Source organism: Oncorhynchus gorbuscha, linkage group LG24 (genome assembly GCF_021184085.1).
Source record: "Oncorhynchus gorbuscha isolate QuinsamMale2020 ecotype Even-year linkage group LG24, OgorEven_v1.0, whole genome shotgun sequence".
NCBI classification, from domain to species: domain Eukaryota; kingdom Metazoa; phylum Chordata; class Actinopteri; order Salmoniformes; family Salmonidae; genus Oncorhynchus; species Oncorhynchus gorbuscha.
In genome coordinates this window covers 30,620,081-30,637,798 of record NC_060196.1, presented here as the reverse complement: position 1 = coordinate 30,637,798, position 17,718 = coordinate 30,620,081, and the positions used below count along the sequence as shown (strand labels likewise).

The window sequence follows — 17,718 nt, the reverse complement described above, 5'->3', positions numbered from 1 at the left end:
GAAATGAAGGCTGTTCCATGCGAGGAACTGAAGATCCCGTACAACTCTGTGTACTACTCCCTTCACAGAACAGCGCAAACTGGCTCTAACCAGAATAGAAAGAGGGATGGGAGGCCCCGGTGCACAACTGAGCAAGAAGACAAGTACATTAGTGTCTAGTTTAAGAAACAGACACCTCACAAGTCCTCAACTGGCAGCTTTATTAAATAGTACCCGCAAAACACCAGTCTCAACTCAACAGTAAAGAGGCGACTCCAGGATGATAGCCTTCTAGGCACAGTTCCTCTGTCCAGTGTCTGTGTTCTTTTGCCCATCTTAATCTTTTCTATTTATTGGCCAGTCTGAGATAAGGCTTTTTCTCATTTCTCTCTGCCTAGAAGTCCAGCATCCCGGAGTCACCTCTTCACTGTTGAGAGTGGTGTTTTGTGGGTACTATTTAATGAAGCTGCCAGTTGAGGACTTGTGAGGCGTCTGTTCCCAAAGTCCACTCTGTTCGTAACAGATGGTAGTTAAGATCTGTAGACTTTACCCTTTGCAAAAGTTTATAAAGGTGCAAATGCGAATTGAGTTATTGCACAAACACACTTCACAGAGTAAGCATTCCCCAATGAAAATATGCAAGTGCCTGCTAGAATGCGCCAATAGAATCTTGCTAGCTCGTGCTTGGCTCTGCCCAGCTCTTGGATTTTTCCGCCCACTATGGCTCATTTGTTCCTATTTGAAATGACAGGCTCTGGTCAATCTTGGTACAATCCTGATCTAGCGAGCTTACATTCTGTTATGTGTAGCGATACAGAATGTAAGCTCGTGAGATCAGGATGGTTTGCACAAGGCTACAATGGGGGTAGATAATTAACTGAAATGTATTAGTCACAAGCAATCTCAATTGGTCGAAGGGGGTGGGGGGGCTGCATCATTGGTAGGGGACGACATATTTACTGTTGCCTTGTTTCCTTATTGATATAAACCATATGCAAAAGTATCTGGATAACCCTTCAAATTAGTAATAGTCTGTCCTTGGTTGCAACACTCAGTACAGAGTTCCAACGGCCTCAGGAAGCAACGTCAGGACTATACCGATCAGAGGGAGCTTCATGAAATGGGTTTCCATGGCCGAGCAGACGCATACAAGCCTAAGATCACCATGCGCAATGCCATGCGTCGGCTGGAGTGGTGTTAAGCTCGCCGCCATTGGACTCTGAAGCAGTGGAAACAAGTTCTCCGGAGTGATGAATCACGCTTCACCATCTACAGCATTCAATAACATTCAAGATGAGTCTGTGCTTCCAACTTTGTGGCAACAGTTTGGGGAAGCCCCTTTCCTGTTCCAGCATGACAATGCCGCCATGCAAAAAGTGTGGTCCATACAGAAATGAATGGGCTGCACAGAGTCCTTACCTCAACCCCGTTGAACACCTTTGGGATGAATTGGAACGCCGACTGCGAACCAGGCCTAATCGCGTAACATCAGTGCCCGACCTCACCAATGCTCGTGGCTGAATGGAAGCAAGTCCCCGCAGCAATGTTCCAACATCTAGTGGAAAGCCTTCCCAGAAGAGTCAAGGCTGTTATAGCAGCAAAGGGGGGACCTACTCCATATTAATGCCCATCATTTTAGAATGAAATGAGCAGGTGTCCACATACACTACATGACCTGTATCTGCTAAAACAAATAAACATTTGTAATTAGCATATTTCAAATAATTGAATAAGGAATTCACATGATCATTCATATCATATTGTATATTATAAACATAATGTCATAAATGTAATTATCCCCAGCACATAACTTCAGAGCCAGTATCCAAACCATAACATAATTGCAGTCAGTATTTCAATCAGAAGAATAATATTAATCATAATATAAAACCTATTATTTCTATCAAGTCATCACTCTTAAACCATAATTATCTCCAATGCATTTACAAAATATATGCACCATCGTTTAATGATTAAATTATTTCACTGCATAGCTAAACGTTAGTATCCACGGCAGCAACATTCCTTTGCCAATGAAAGGGTTTTAAATACGTTGCAGATATGAAACACAGACAATCATAATATCAGTCAGAAAAAAATCCCAGTTTATGCTTCAAAACCAACTTTATTAAGGAGGTTTAAAAATTAGCTTCTATTTGACAATTCCATGACGTAACGTACAGTAAGGCATTGTTGGCAGAATAGATGGATAAAGTTCAATGCATGATTTACATAATACACCACTACATTTCTTGGTAGTCTAAAAAAAATATTGCTAGCAGGTTGTAAATCACAGCTGGCCTGGTAGATTGTTTACTGCCTCCACCCATTTGGGATGCACTGTTTCAGTTTCAATTACTCCATATTTTGAACAAAAATGGACAACTGTAACTAAGGCTGGGAATGGCCATACAATCAAACTAGCAAGGGCAATAATCCCAAATCAGTCACAATGGGGCTAATAGCCTAGCGCACATGTGTCAAACAAGGCCTGCGGGCCAAATAGAACACACAAGCAAGTATAAATTAGTCAACAGTTCAGTCATCTACTCTATGAAAATACAGCCCGATGTGCTCCCATTCAGTGTTGCCAAATAATTTTCAAGGTAAATTGCAAGAGGCAGGTTGATTTGTTGCTAAACGTGATAACGTAAAACTGCGTCATTACGTAGAATACACAATAACGTTACTCAGATTGACTGGCCATCTCTGCAAAAAATATGATTTGACATTTGTTCATGTCGACTCCCACTCTTTTCTGTTCTTCTGGCTGTACAATTTTGATTGACACTTGTTGATTGATGTTGTAAGTTCTGTTCAAGATCAATCATTCGTTCCCAACTACACTGCTCAAAAAAATAAAGGGAACACTTAAACAACACAATGTAACTCCAAGTCAATCACACTTCTGTGAAATCAAACTGTACATTTAGGAAGCAACAGAAAACCGTTTTTGTGTCATTTACACAGGGAAGAATTGTGTGTGTCATTTAGAGGGGAAATGCATGCATTTTAGAGTTTGAGTCACTTTTCAAAAGTTGCTAAAAGTTCAAAATACATTTTTAAAGGTAGCTAAATTTGTTGCTAGGTGCTGTTTGAAAAAGTTGCCAGGGTAGTCTGAAAAGTTCCTAAATCTAGCAACAAAATTGCTAAATTGCCATCACTGCTCCCATCCGGTGAATTCAACTCCAATTGTGCTGCTGTCACGTATCCCGTTTACAGCGCACAGCTGAGGAAAGGTTACTAAAATGTAGAAGCCTGGCTTCGGTTTTTAAAGCTCGACAAAAATGTAACCTGCAACAAAACACCACACAAAGGAGAAAGATGTAGGCCTATTACAGCAACATTAAAGCAATGGCCTAGGCTGGCGACTCAACTACAATAACTTACATTTTGAGTGTACCCTACAGCAACGTTGCATTTAAGTTTAAATGTTACAACAAACCTATAGATACGTTTTTGTTATTTGGAGTGAAATACTTTTTTATATTATTTTTTTTAATAGGGTCACAGCATATCATGCACACCTACAAGCATAACAACAAAGGCTGGACAAATATTATTTCATATTTTATTTAAATATGTTCAAATGCTATACACTGCAGCCTCCTATGTACATAAATTGGCATTATAAAGGGCCATATTTATACTTTAAAAAATTGCCCATTTGGGTCTCGGTTGCACATTTGTTTTGTAATAAAAAAATGTTTTAAAATAAATACATTTGGCCCTGTTGCCGATTCAGTTTGACACCCTAGGGCTAGCGTATCTATACTGAACAAAAATATAAACGCAACATGTAACGTGTGGGTCCCATTTTTCATTAACTGAATTGTTTTATTTTTAAATGTTCCATATGCACAAAAAATATTATTGTTCTCAAATGTTTACATCACTGTTAGCGAACATTTCTCCTTTGCCAAAATGATCCATCCACCTGACAGGTGTTGCATATCAAGAAGCTGATTAAACAGCATGATCATTACACAGGTGCACCTTGTGCTAGGGACAATAAAAGTCCACAACACAATAACACAGATGTCTCAAGTTGAGGGAGCATGCAATTGGCATGCTGACTTCAGGAATGTCCACCAGAGCTGTTGCCAGATAATTTAATGTTAATTTCTCTACCATAAGTCTCCTCCATAGTTTTAGAGAATTTGCCATTATGTCCAACGGCCATAATGGAATTTTCACAAAAGCAGTACTATACATCCCAAACATTCTATGAATTAGCATATCTAAGTGCTCGCTTGTCAGATTATTATAAATGTTTATTTTAAAAAGGTGTGATTTTCCTGGGGGTGTATTTGAACAGATTTTGGGTTAAAGCTGAAATCCTCAAAAAACAGCACCATTGATCACCCCAGGCACATTTGTTATCATTTTTTTTTGTTCTTTTGTTTTTTTTAAAGAATAATAAGAAAATAAGTAGTACAGTGGGGCAAAAAAGTGAAGACTTACAGAAAACGTTTGACCTCTGTCATTGCCGACAAAGGGTATATAACAAAGTATTGAGAAACTTTTGTTATTGACCAAATACTTATTTTCCACCATAATTTACAAATAAATTCATTAAAAATCCTACAATGTGATTTTCTGGATTTTTTCCCCCCATTTTGTCTGTCATAGTTGAAGTGTACCTATGATGAAAATTACAGGCCTGGGAGAACTTGCACAATTGGCGGCTGACTAAATACTTTTTTGCCCCACTGTACATACTCTGCTGTTCTATCACGCATGCAATGATGTCAGAGAAAAACATAAAACTGTTTTTTGAAGCAACATCTTTGTTGTTATATCACAAACGGACGTGGAAGTTTCGCCACAACGGATTTCAACTTTAAGGTTGCTGCAATATCATGGATGAGCAGCATTAGGTCAGAATAGACCATCAGGTCAAATTGGATAGAGAAACACTCAAATTCAACGATAACTTTCCCAAAAATTATTTCTGTATTAACATCAGTCTGATCATTTTCTCTTCACCGTGGCTCAGACGTTCCAAAACAATCTAATTGTTAACAGGCTAATGTTTAAACAGTCTATATCTATTCATTTGGAACCAACAGCATGAATGATCCAGTGTGGTGTTGCTTTCCTTTCGAGTTTTGTCCACATCCTGCATTTTTAGTCCCATCTTCTGACGTGAGATGTCCGTTTCCTCACGGTCTTTCGCCATTCTGTTTTGGTTCTGTTTTTGTCATTTGTGGACTTTATCCACATGTTTCAGCAGGTAAGCATTCCCAGTGAATTTTCTACCACACACAGAACAGCCATGCTGTTTTTTACCTGTGCGAGTCAGTATATGCCTGTTCAGGTGTGTTTTTCGACTGAATTTCTTTCCGCAGCTACCACAGCTAAATGGTCTCTCTCCTGTGTGAGTACGTACATGTTGGGTTAGGTTCCCTTTCTGATAGAAGCTTTTCCCGCAGTATCCACAGCTAAATGGTTTCTCTCCTTTATGAGTCTGTATATGCACATTCAGCAGCCCCTCGCTATAGAAGCATTTCCCACAGTCACCACAGCTAAATGGCCTCTCCCGTGTATGAATCCTCATGTGCTGGGATAGATGTGCTCTGTTTTTAAAGGTCTTGCCACAAACAAGGCAGGGGTTCCCACCGTGACAGAGTGGGACATGGGCCTTCAGTTTACTGGAGGAGTTGTAGGGGCACTCAACGGGTCTTTCCCTGGCGAGAGTCACATGCCTCTGAAGGTCAGCTTTTAGAGCAAATACTTTGCCGCAGTCACAGCAGCAGTGAGATTTTTTAGACATGGTACTGAGTTTAGAACAGTATTCCCCCAATGTTGGTTCGGGATCCAATGGTGGACTGTTTACTTGGTCACTAATTACAGCTGAGCAGTGGCTGATGGCTTCCTGATCCCATTCACTTTTCACACAGGGAGAACTAAATATAAACTCTATGGTATTACCCTTCGGCCCTTGAAACTGCTCTTCCTCCTGGCTGGTCCTCAGTTCCTCTTTAATCAGTATGTGCCCTGGTTCCTCTTGTCCCAGACTAGGGCACCACTCCTGCTCACAGTGTTTTTGCTCAGGGGGAAACTCCTCTTCAGAGACAGGGAGAGAGAGCTGCTGGGAGTCTGGATGGAAGAAATTATAGGCGCAGACATGCCTAAGTACACATTATTTTTGCAAAATCAACAAAATAATCATGCATGGTGAAAGCTAAACTAAAAAGATAATGAAATGATAATAGCTGATAGCCTAAACAGTATATTAAGTGAGTAAATGGGATCTACACACAAACCTATTGTACATAGTTTTATACCCGGTGTAATCCCAAATTGTCTCCGTAGACGATCATTCTCCTCTTTAGATCGTGAGATCACATCCTGGTACTCAGTTACGACTTTCTCAACTGCCCCAAAAATCTCCACTGTCGCCGCCGTCAAACACTCAGAAAGAAACGAATTCAAAGACTGTAATTTAGACATAGTTAGTAGACTTGTGGTATTATTATTGTCAAAAGAGCCTGTTCCTCTCAGGTTGTATTCACCTATGTAGTCTACAATTCGTCTAGGAGGAAGGAATGTTAAAAAAGAAACTCGCTCTCCCAGTTCTACATCCGTGTTGTCTTCTTCTTCCGTTCTAATGAGTGGGTATGGCGAACCCAGAAACACACATTTGCGCCCCCGGGTGGATGCAATTTTACTACAGAGAACTACATATGGCGCAAAAAGCAATAATTTCTACTGAATACAAATATAAACACAACAATTTCAACGATTTTACAGAGTTACAGTTCATATACGAAAATCAGTCAATTGAAGAAAAAAAAATCATTAGGCCCTAATCTATGGATTTCACATGACTGGGCAGGGTCACAGACATGGGTGGGCCTATACCCTCCCAGACCAATCAGAATGAGTTTTCCCCCACAAAAGGGCTTTCTTTATTACAGACAGAAATACTCCTCAGTTTCATCAGCAGCCAGGGTGGCTGGTCTCAGATGATCCTGCAGGTGAAGAAGCCGGATGTGGAGGTCCTGAGTTGGCGTGGTTACATGGTCAGCTGTTATGAGGCCGGTTGGATGTACTGACAAATTCTCAAAAATGACATTGGAGGTGGCTTATGGTACAGAAATTAACATTACATTCTCTGGCAACAGCTCTGATGGACAATCCTGCAGTCTGCATGCCAATTGCATGCTCCCTCAAAACTTGAGACATCTGTGGCATTATGCTGTGTGACAAAACTGCACATTTTAGAGTTCCCTTTTATTGTACCCAGCACAAGGTGCACCTTGTAATGATCACGCTGTTTAATCAGCCTCTTGATATGCCACACTTGTCAGGTGGATGCAAAGGAGAAATACTCACAAACAGGGTTGTAAACAAATTTGTGCACAACATTTCAGAGAAATAGGCTTTTTGTGCGTATGGAAAATTTCAGGGATATTGTATTTCAGCTCACGAAACATGGGACCAACACTTTACATGTTGCAAGAGGAGGAAGGGATGTGCTACTAAGGTTACAATAGTACATTTTAGTAGATAGAAGGTGCTCTTTGGCAAAAGGGGTAAATTGGTCATCAAAAAGAAAGGAGGACCAAGGCACTCTTCATATAGTTAAATAAAATGCCTTTATTTGTATGGCATGTTCAATAGAAAGAAAGTTCAATAGACGCATTTCGGCTGCATGGCCTTCGTCAGGGAGTACAAAGATATAATACAATGTCCTCTTTTGAACATCTCTTCCAATTAGCCATCATTTGAAGAGGGAGTGGTTACAAAATTGATTGGACACACCTAGTAAGCAATAAAAAGTCAAAAAATGTAACTGTGTTATCAAAAAAATCAACTCCAATCTCGAAGTATCAGAACGCCTGGAAAGGTAGTTCTAACCTTAAATATGACTGGGAGAAGTGTCAAGAATAAGAAAGCAATATATTCCATAGTACACTAGAACACAGCAAAACATGAACAACAGTATTAACATAGCTGAGGGAAATTGAGCAAAATGTCCACTAGATGACAGCAAATGGACCTATCACAACTCTACAAGAAAGGTGAGAAATCCAGATCTTCATTTAAACCAGGGTACTTAGTGGCCTGTAGCTTGTAAATCCCAAAGCTTTCACTTTTTTAATTGAGACCGGAACATGATCAATACCCATAGCTTGTAGGGAGGCAGGGTTGCCATGGTGTAAGGACTTGTAGAGCCTTGCCATTGTGTAGTCTTCATTGCCTACCCGTATGGCGTACTTGTGTTCCGCTAAAGGGTCTTGAAGGCATCTCTTTGTCTGTCCAATGTAGGACACCTTGCACTGTGGACATTCCAATCTATAGATGAGAGTCACCAGGAAGATAGCTGTGGACGAATTTGTCATTTAGGGTAGGACATCTCTTGAAGCTTATGCCTGGTGGCTCAGGGAAGACTTGGCGTAGTAGAGTATGACTTTGGATGATTCCCCAATTATTTCTAATGATATTGATAATGTTTTGGTTAAGTGGGACACTTAGCAAAGAGGGACACTAAACGCTATGTAATGGATATCTTTTTAAAAGTGTACAATAGCACAACCATCAATGCCTGTGTGTTAGCGAGGAAGTATGTGATTGTAACAAAACAAAATGGGTTCAATGGGTACAGCGTCATCATTGTGGGCATTCGGTCTTCAATGATGTCCGTAGAGCAGCACCAAAACCCCAAAACAAACATTGAACCTAAACAAAACAAAGTACTTTTTCCAAAGTCATTGTATTCTGTCACAATAATGCTCTTCTACTACTGTGTGTGGCTTGTGTAGGAACATCACAACAATCTTTCAGTAAGTTGTTTTGATCTTGAAGGAGGATCTTATCCTTGTCAATCTTTATACTGAAGCTGAGAGTATGTGGAGTACACCTAGAAAGTATGTGAAGTACACCTAGGTTCATTGTGTCAAACAGCATGCTTGTTATTCTTCAGTGTTTTACTTCCTTGACAAACCTGTTCTGGATCAGAACTACAGTAACTCCTCTGTCGGCCCTGTTTATGACGAATGTACCACGTGATTTATGATAAGGGATAAAAGCAACCTTTGCAATGAAAACAAACATGAGTTATTTCTAAATGGTTAATGGTTAATAATTGTTTGGTAAACCCCGCTGCCTTTTTGTATAATTGTTTGGTAAACCCCACAGTCTTTTTGTACAATTGTTTGGTAAACCCCACAGTCTTTTTGTACAATTGTTTGGTAAACCCCACAGTCTTTTTGTACAATTGTTTGGTAAACCCCACAGTCTTTTTGTACAATTGTTTGGTAAACCCCACAGTCTTTTTGTACAATTGTTTGGTAAACCCCACAGTCTTTTTGTACAATTGTTTGGTAAACCCCACAGTCTTTTTGTACAATTGTTTGGTAAACCCCACAGTCTTTTTGTACAATTGTTTGGTAAACCCCACAGTCTTTTTGTACAATTGTTTGGTAAACCCCACAGTCTTTTTGTACAATTGTTTGGTAAACCCCACAGTCTTTTTGTGCAATTGTTTGGTAAACCCCACAGTCTTTTTGTGCAATTGTTTGGTAAACCCCACAGTCTTTTTGTGCAATTGTTTGGTAAACCCCACAGTCTTTTTGTGCAATTGTTTGGTAAACCCCACAGTCTTTTTGTGCAATTGTTTGGTAAACCCCACAGTCTTTTTGTGCAATTGTTTGGTAAACCCCACAGTCTTTTTGTACAATTGTTTGGTAAACCCCACAGTCTTTTTGTACAATTGTTTGGTAAACCCCACAGTCTTTTGTGCAATTGTTTGGTAAACCCCACAGTCTTTTTGTGCAATTGTTTGGTAAACCCCACAGTCTTTTTGTGCAATTGTTTGGTAAACCCCACAGTCTTTTTTCACCTAAACGTTACCCAATAGTATCACCACACATACTCAGCTATAATCAACAACATTGGCCTTGTTATGTTCAAAAGTGCAATTACAAAGTTAATGTGACTTTGTAATTGTAGGTCTGCAAGTCTTTGAGAATAGTTAGATTAGCTACATATCCTGTAGTTTACCTGTTTACTCTTTGATGGTCACGGCTTCACTTTCGAACTTGTCTCTGAAGATGGAGGACACGGCCACCTTGTATTCAGTGTTGGGAATCAGTCCAGTCAGAAGGTAGGTGTTCATGTTACCATTCACCAGCATCTTCACCATGGAGAGAGAAAGAGAGATTCATGTCTGTCTAGTTTTCTCTGGTTCAGAAACCAGACAGAACTAGACAGACAGAAATACCTCTTTAGTGTCTCCTCCTCTGGTTGGGGTCCAGGTGAGTCTGTAGAGGACCACGTCTTGGGCTGGGTGATCCCAGGTGACCCTGAAGCTCTCTGTGGAGACTTCACTGGTCTTTAGGTTCAGAGGCTCTGGGACTGTCTCTGGATTACACACAAAGGGTGGGTAATTTAAAGAGCGCACACATGACATATTTTCCATCTAAATTGCTTCCTAAAAACATTCAGGATGTATTACACACGGGTAGGGCTGGATGAAAGGTGGAAATAGATGTTACAAATTCCCTGCCTCTTTTTAGCACCTCACCTACCTGTCGTCAGGAGAGAAATAAGTCAATCAAAATGACATTTTTTTTACACTAAATCCTAAATTTTTTATCCTAAGATAAAGAAAAGCAGCTCAGGACAACAACACATGAGAGCATTCGAGAAGTAGAGTAATATTTTGGACTAGCAACTCTGTCTTTCTCCTTTTTAGTAGACGCTCTTATCCAGAGCGACTTACAGTATTGAGTCCATACATTTTCATATGTTTTTCAAAACTGGTCCAACTTGGGAATGGAACCCACAACCCTGCCATGGGCAAGCAACCACTGTACCAAATGTCTCTCCACAACAAATGACTGGGGAGAGTAGAGTAGAGGGGTGAGACAGTCTTACTGGTGGTAAATCAGCCAGTCAGGCAGGGGCTTGGCTTGGTGACCCCCATTATACAAAGCCAAGATGGTATTAGGTTCTAATTGTTAGAGTAAGAACTCGACGGACACTGAAAGCTTAAACCAAGTTTATTCTTCCCAAAGGGTTGAACAGCTGAATCGCCGAAAAAACACATTGGCACAAGCACTGATATTTAACCTTCTATGCGAAGTCTCCTCCTACACATCTGAACAGCCAATGCATCTCTGTTGCTAGCCAGAACCTTAGTGAAGTCTTCTTCCTCACTTCATCTGACCTGACCTTTGCTCCAAAGTGCTCACTCCTCTCCAACTCACGGCTGTCATGGTAACTGGTAGCAGACTGTGTCTCTTCTCTTTCCAGAGTATCCCTCCCATAGGATCCCTGATGGCTAACAATAACATATCCTAACACAATGTAAATGTTATACGTTACCCTCTCTCCCTCAGTGACATGAATAAGTATATTTCATATTCTCAGAACCCAACAGTCCCTCCTCTTGAATAATAGCTTCCTGCTGTTCATCTTACATAAACTTGGAAATTACTTATAAATAAATGAACAAACAATGATAACAAAACATGAACAAAAAAATCAACATAATTAACATTCACAGTGAGGTTTACAAACTCAGAGACTTATAGTCTATATTCTATAGTCATACCAAGCACAATCTTTTTTTCAATTTCTCGTAGAACACTGATAATAATGTGTCTGCTGGAGCTGTTGACTTCTTCCATTTCAACTTTCTCCTTCTGGTTCCTAAGAGAATGGTAGCACAAGACTTGAAAAGCAACGAGAAACACAAAACATAACAGTATTAACAATGTGGTAAGCAATGCATAATTATACATACAAATTCATTACAATTCCCACTCTCTCTTCACCTGACTATGCCTTCAGGATACTTTTCTGCTGAGTTTGGCAAAAATGAAAGCCCTAAAAACCCTCCTCATGCTTTCGCCCAGTCTTCCCCGTCAGACCACAGGATCCAAGAGGTGTTCCCAAGCCATGTCATTTTCACTTTGTTCCCCATCTCCTTCCTCCTCCATTGCCACCTGATAGGCACGTCACCTAATAGGCAAATGCGTATCCCTAATCAACGCTACATCCTCTTAAGGTAACCCAGCACTGTACATGCTTTCACATCAATGCCTCCAGAATGTTGTCCACTGTACAATTACCCCAACATTTATCCTTTCATCTGATGTATTCACCAATAAGGCAACTAACCAAACCCAACTATGGTGGTTAAAGTAGCTCCAAAACCCAACCTATCTGCATGTCTATAGTGGAATCTAATCTTTCTCTCTCTCTTTCGCTCCACTTCCTCTGTCACTGCGTCTTCAAGCTCACCCATTATGCAGCTGGACCTCACTTCACGTGAGAAAGGTGAACCCACTGAGGAGAGACGATCTTTACCATTGCAGGTGCTGTAAGTAGTACTGTGTGGACCAGACCAACGCTGTCCCAACACCCCCTCCTGGTGTAGCTTGATGTACACTCAATCTCCAGAATTCAGCCCGTGCTCTCTTATCTCCTGCTCCTCGTGTGCCGCTTTCACCTGGGAATATACACATTGCAACGCATGGGTCATTTCCTGACAACAGACTCTCCCTACAATGCTACTACAGTAACCCCTGCTACTACTTACACTGCCCATGACGCCCACCTCAAAATCCCCAATTTGCGCCGTAGTCCAATTCCATGCGGTCACTTTCGCCTCCAGTTATTGTCCCTATAGCGACTGCAGTGAGAATAACTACTGCATGGAATCTGTCAAGTGTTCGCTGTCTGTTTGGCTGTTATAAATGGGAAAGAGATCAACGATGTTGGAAGAATATCCAACCTGACAAAACTCTTGAGTCACCGGTTTCCTGAAAGTGTCTGAAATGCCAACACTATCTCTGCTACTTTCACCATGATCTGGGTATGTGTAATAGTCCCTACATTGTGCAGTTAGCTGTCCTGTAACAATATACATAGTCTATGGGGATGATACCACTATCACCCCGACCTCAATTTTTTCTAATGAGATTGATCAGGCCTCACCAGAAAGTCAAGATACAGGGCATTCGACACCGTTTAAATATTTCCTATCCATTTTCTTTCCCTGTCCTTCCGAAACCCTTCACAGACATTTCAAACATTTCCATCATTCTGCATACCCAATTTAAAACCAAATAGAAAAGATCCCACAAAATAAATCCCCCGGTATCCGGTAAATTGAGCATGCGTGCTGGTGTGTGTGGTAAATCGTAGGTCAAAAACCCACATGAACAGGCCTTACTTATCTGGGAACTCCGTTTATGGCCTAATCCAGATACTTTAATACTTAAAACTGACGAATATCATTAACTTCTCTCCCCAAGACCACAGTCTCAGGGAACATTCACTTCACTCGGGCATAATAGAGGGGGGTTGCACTACCCGGTTCTGCACATGTGCAGATCAAATACACAGCTGGAACGGTAAAGAAATCTCTTTGCAAGGAATTATTGGACACCTTTTTAGACATTAACACTAATGTCACGGCCGTCAAAGGAAGTGGACCAAAGTGCAGCGTGGTGAGTGTATATTTCTCTTTTTATTTAAAATGTCGCCAACAAAACAAGAAACGAAAAACAACCGTGAAGCTTACAGTGCTAAGTGCCACAAACAAAGTTAACTACCCACACTGAAAGAGGGAAAAGGGCGACCTAAGTATGATTCCCAATCCGAGACAATGATAGACAGCTGTCCCTGATTGAGAACCATACCCTGCCGAAACATAGAAACATAGAAAACAAAACATAGAATGCCCACCCCACATCACACCCTGACTTAACCAAATAGAGAAATAAAACCTATCTAAGGTCAGGGCGTGACAACTAAGGGCTCGATTCAATCTGCAGCGATCGTGCAGAATATCAGCGTTGTAAAGCAGTTCACAATTAAAGGGGAAATCTGTCGTTGCTACATGCATTTTTGGACTTATAAATTCATTATACATACCATACCCATTGATCCTTCTAGAATGTAACTTATAAATGCCTCACAAATAAAGGCCAAGTTCACAATTTGTGTGATTTATTTTTAATCTGGGTTCTGCAGCACTCTCAGCATTCCTACTTCACCCGGCTATGTGCCTATAGGCTATGGGCCTATATGACACTCAATACTGTATATCTGTATCTAATTAAAGAGTGATAATATTATATTTTCCCAGTGATAAAGGATGGCGCTAGCAGCACTGACTCTGGTAATGTTATTCAAAAGTATTGCCAGTTATTTTATTGTATATTCCTTAAGTACATAGTGAATGCAGTTGAAACTATGGAAGTGCTGATGTTAGTTCTGCTGTTTCAGGTCAAGGCAGCAACGAACGTCTAGACAGGGAGGCAATGCTGGCTAATGGAGGTAACATAATTTATCATTGTTATTCTTTTTTTTATACAGTCGTGGCCTCCCATCTCGTTCTTAAAAGTTGCAGTTTTTTTTATGTTGATTGTATAACAAACAGTATCTGAGCACTTAACAGATTTGGTGCCAGCAGCCATACCACCCTGCATCCAACTACAGGCCTTGACACTACAACCCATATATTAACCAACATCCCCAAACATCCCAACAAATATCAACATCAAGAGACTACATGTACATGTAACAATAACACACCACTACTATGTATTTCTTTAGGTTCATGAAATGGGTCCTTGTCCACCCACGACTCTGGTAATATTGAACTTCTACTGTAATTCATAGTTATCTAAATTATTGTTATTAGAAATCCTACTGTTACTGCAGCTATAGCCCTGAGTATAAAAAGCAAGCACCCAAACCAAAGAACGTGTGATTCTGTTTTGTTAATCAACAAACACTGAATCTGGATGTATTCCTTTCCAAGCATTTACCATTCTGATCAGATAGGCTTGGAAATTAAGTTCTTAGTTTATGATCGTTTTGATCTTTTGAAAATCGTAGTGGGATTCCTTGTCAGAATAAAATGTGCCAAAATAAATGTGTTTTCACATGAATAACATTTTTGTGAATCACATTTTAGATATAGAAAATTAACATGTGTATTTTCATGTTTTTCTTACCAGATGTATTGGTGCTGGAACCATAATTAGATTTATATTGTACAGTTACAGTTTACATAACCAACCAAACTTGTTTGACCACGTTCCATGAGGAAAGCCTGCTCACCTGGTTGTGAAAGCCAAGGTGCACTGTTGTCACAATGTCCAGTTCACCTGGAAATTTGAAGCACTTTATTTAGGCATATTATTATTATTATTTTCCGACCGTTAAACATTCATGTGTGCGTTCAAAAGGTATTTCGTCATACTTGTGTTCCTTTTTGCGACACTTTCGACGGTGGACAGCGGTAAGAATATTTATTTCTGTAAGTTAAATGTTTTTTTGCCGAGTTGCTAAGTAAAAAATAAAATCATATGGAGAAATTATTATTTTGACAATTCATGTTCAATTATTGTATCATGTGAAAATGTTATGTTAATGGAGAAATGGTTCCAATCGTTTTTCAACATAGGGGATTTTAGACACACTTAAAATAAGGGCTGTGTTTCGTATAGGCTTAGCTGGCGTGACGTAAATGTCTTTCGGACAAGGTGATCTTTATCAATATATTCAGCTCTATTTACTCTCCGATTCTAAATGCTAATTAGCGTCAAAGTAGACATCATGCAAGACTACAAATCCCTGCAAACTCTATCACGTCCTCTCTAACTGACACCTTTGCTAACAGGTAAATGTAAAGAAATGTAGCAAATGTATTCATTGTTACATTTAGCTAACATTAGATAGTTAATCCAGATATTATTTACAGCAGTTTCGTCCATATCGTCGTTGCATTTGTAGTTCTTTATGATAGCCACATTATCAGCTACTTCACATTTCATTTGTTGCGGGTAAATACAGGCAAATATATTGATAAACGTCACCTGACCGAGAGACTTACTGTTGTCAAAACGTCACGCCAGGGTAAGTCTACACAAAACACATCCCTTCTGTTAACTGGTTATAAAATCCCCTATTGGGAAAACCATTGGAACCATTTCCCTGTTTGAACGCCAGGTTTTATGATTCATGCTGAGGTACTCTACAGAAGAGGGATTGACTCACCTATGGTATGGTCACATCCAGTCTTTGCATTGTACTTAAAAGTTGATCAATTATCTTGGAGTTTTAGTAAAATATCAACAGTAGTGATACAAATGCAGGTGCGGTCCTTCACCAGTGTTGTTGTGCCTCATGCTCTCCACCAAGATATCGACATTAACTTTGAACTGCTCCTTGCTCTAGCGTGACTAAGTGCCTTTCCCCCATCATCTGCTGGCAGCTTCTCCCTCATCCAATCCTGTTTGGGAATCTTCTTCTTTGACACACAGTCATAGTAATCACTGTTTGTTATTCATCAGGCCCATGGCAGTGAATTCACGGATACCAGGCAATTCTACTGGTTTGACAGGGCAGTGTAGATGTAGCTCAGCGACCATTTCTCTAATGGTTACAAAATGCAGCAAATGGGTAGAGACGTAAAAGAAGTGAGGAGGCAGTGATGGGAATTTAAAGACAAGGTATGAGTATTGATAATTGTAAGCATAGTAACATCATAATCATTGTCTTGGTATGAAATCTAGACTACCTGATCAATCAATCCATTATTTCATTATTTGAATTCAATTATGTATTAGACTAATTTGTTAGTCTAATGAAAGAGACTAAATAAGACTAAACAGAGACTAAGAACTTTTATGTGCCAGTCATACTATATAGTCTTGTCATCTGACACCTGGCATTTCCAACTGTTTTATGTTGCCAGGTTTTAAAAAAAACATTCTCATGTGTGTAATCAATGGAACTTGCCAACAGCAACAAGGAAACATTGCAATATAAGGACCTTCAAACCTATCCTACCATTAAACAAAAAGGTAGAGTTGTCATCAATAATATGAACATAACATTAAAATACATAATAGGCTAGTAATTCAAAATTAAGTTTATTAATTTGAAAAATAATGTAGGATAGATATATATACACACACACACACACACACTGTAATTTTTTTATCATAGGTACACTTCAAGTGTGAGAGACAGAATCTAAAACAAAAATCCAGAAAATCACATTGTATGATTTTTAAGTAATTAATTTGCATTTTATTGCATGACACAAGTATTTGATCACCTACCAACCAGTAAGAATTCCGGCTCTCACAGACCTGTTCATTTTTCTTTAAGAAGCCCTCCTGTTCTCCACTCTTTACCAGTATTAACTGCACCTGTTTGAATTCGTTACGTGTATAAAAAACACCTGTCTACACACTCGATCAAACAGACTCCAACTTCTCCACAATGGCCAAGACCAGAGAGCTGAGTAAGGACATCAGGGATTACATTTTAGACCTGCACAAGGCTGGGGATGGGCTACAGGACAATAGGCAAGCAGCTTTGTGAGAAGGCAACAACTGTTGGCGCAATTATTAGAAAATGGAAGAAGTTCAAGTTGACGGTCAATCACCCTCGGTCTGGGGCTCCATGCAAGATCTCACCTCGTGGGGAATCAACGATCATGAGGAAGGTGAGGGATCAGCCCAGAACTACATGGCAGGACCTGGTCAATGACCTGAAGAGAGCTGGGACCACAGTCTCAAAGAAAACCATTAGTAACACACTCACGCAAGGACCCCCTGCTCAAGCCAGTGCATGTCCAGGCCCATCTGAAGTTTGCCAATGACCATCTGGCTGATCCAGAGGAGGAATGGGAGAAGGTCATGTGGTCTGATAAGACAAAAATAGAGCTTTTTGGTCTAAACTCCACTCGCCGTGTTT

General features: G+C 40.0%; 1 protein-coding gene and 1 long non-coding RNA gene across 4 annotated transcripts; both read right to left on the bottom strand.

Annotated features, from left to right (window-relative positions):
- Positions 1-4,576: 4,576 nt before the first annotated feature.
- LOC124012005 (oocyte zinc finger protein XlCOF6.1-like) lies at positions 4,577-6,580 on the bottom strand. The gene is made up of 2 exons (XM_046325341.1): positions 6,270-6,580; positions 4,577-6,081 (listed from the first exon to the last, which is right to left on the bottom strand). Exons 1-2 carry the CDS (start codon positions 6,433-6,435, stop codon positions 5,183-5,185), a joined length of 1,065 nt encoding a protein of 354 aa, XP_046181297.1. The 5' UTR covers positions 6,436-6,580; the 3' UTR covers positions 4,577-5,182.
- A 4,393-nt stretch (positions 6,581-10,973) lies between these two features.
- LOC124012014 lies at positions 10,974-16,337 on the bottom strand. 3 transcript variants are annotated; one of them, XR_006834635.1, is made up of 3 exons: positions 16,009-16,337; positions 15,070-15,116; positions 10,974-12,445 (listed from the first exon to the last, which is right to left on the bottom strand). It is a non-coding gene; the product is annotated as an uncharacterized LOC124012014 (long non-coding RNA). The 3 variants fall into 3 exon arrangements; XR_006834634.1 differs by lacking the exon at positions 15,070-15,116 and having other exon boundaries at positions 10,974-11,665; positions 12,238-12,445; XR_006834633.1 differs by lacking the exon at positions 15,070-15,116.
- Positions 16,338-17,718: the final 1,381 nt, after the last annotated feature.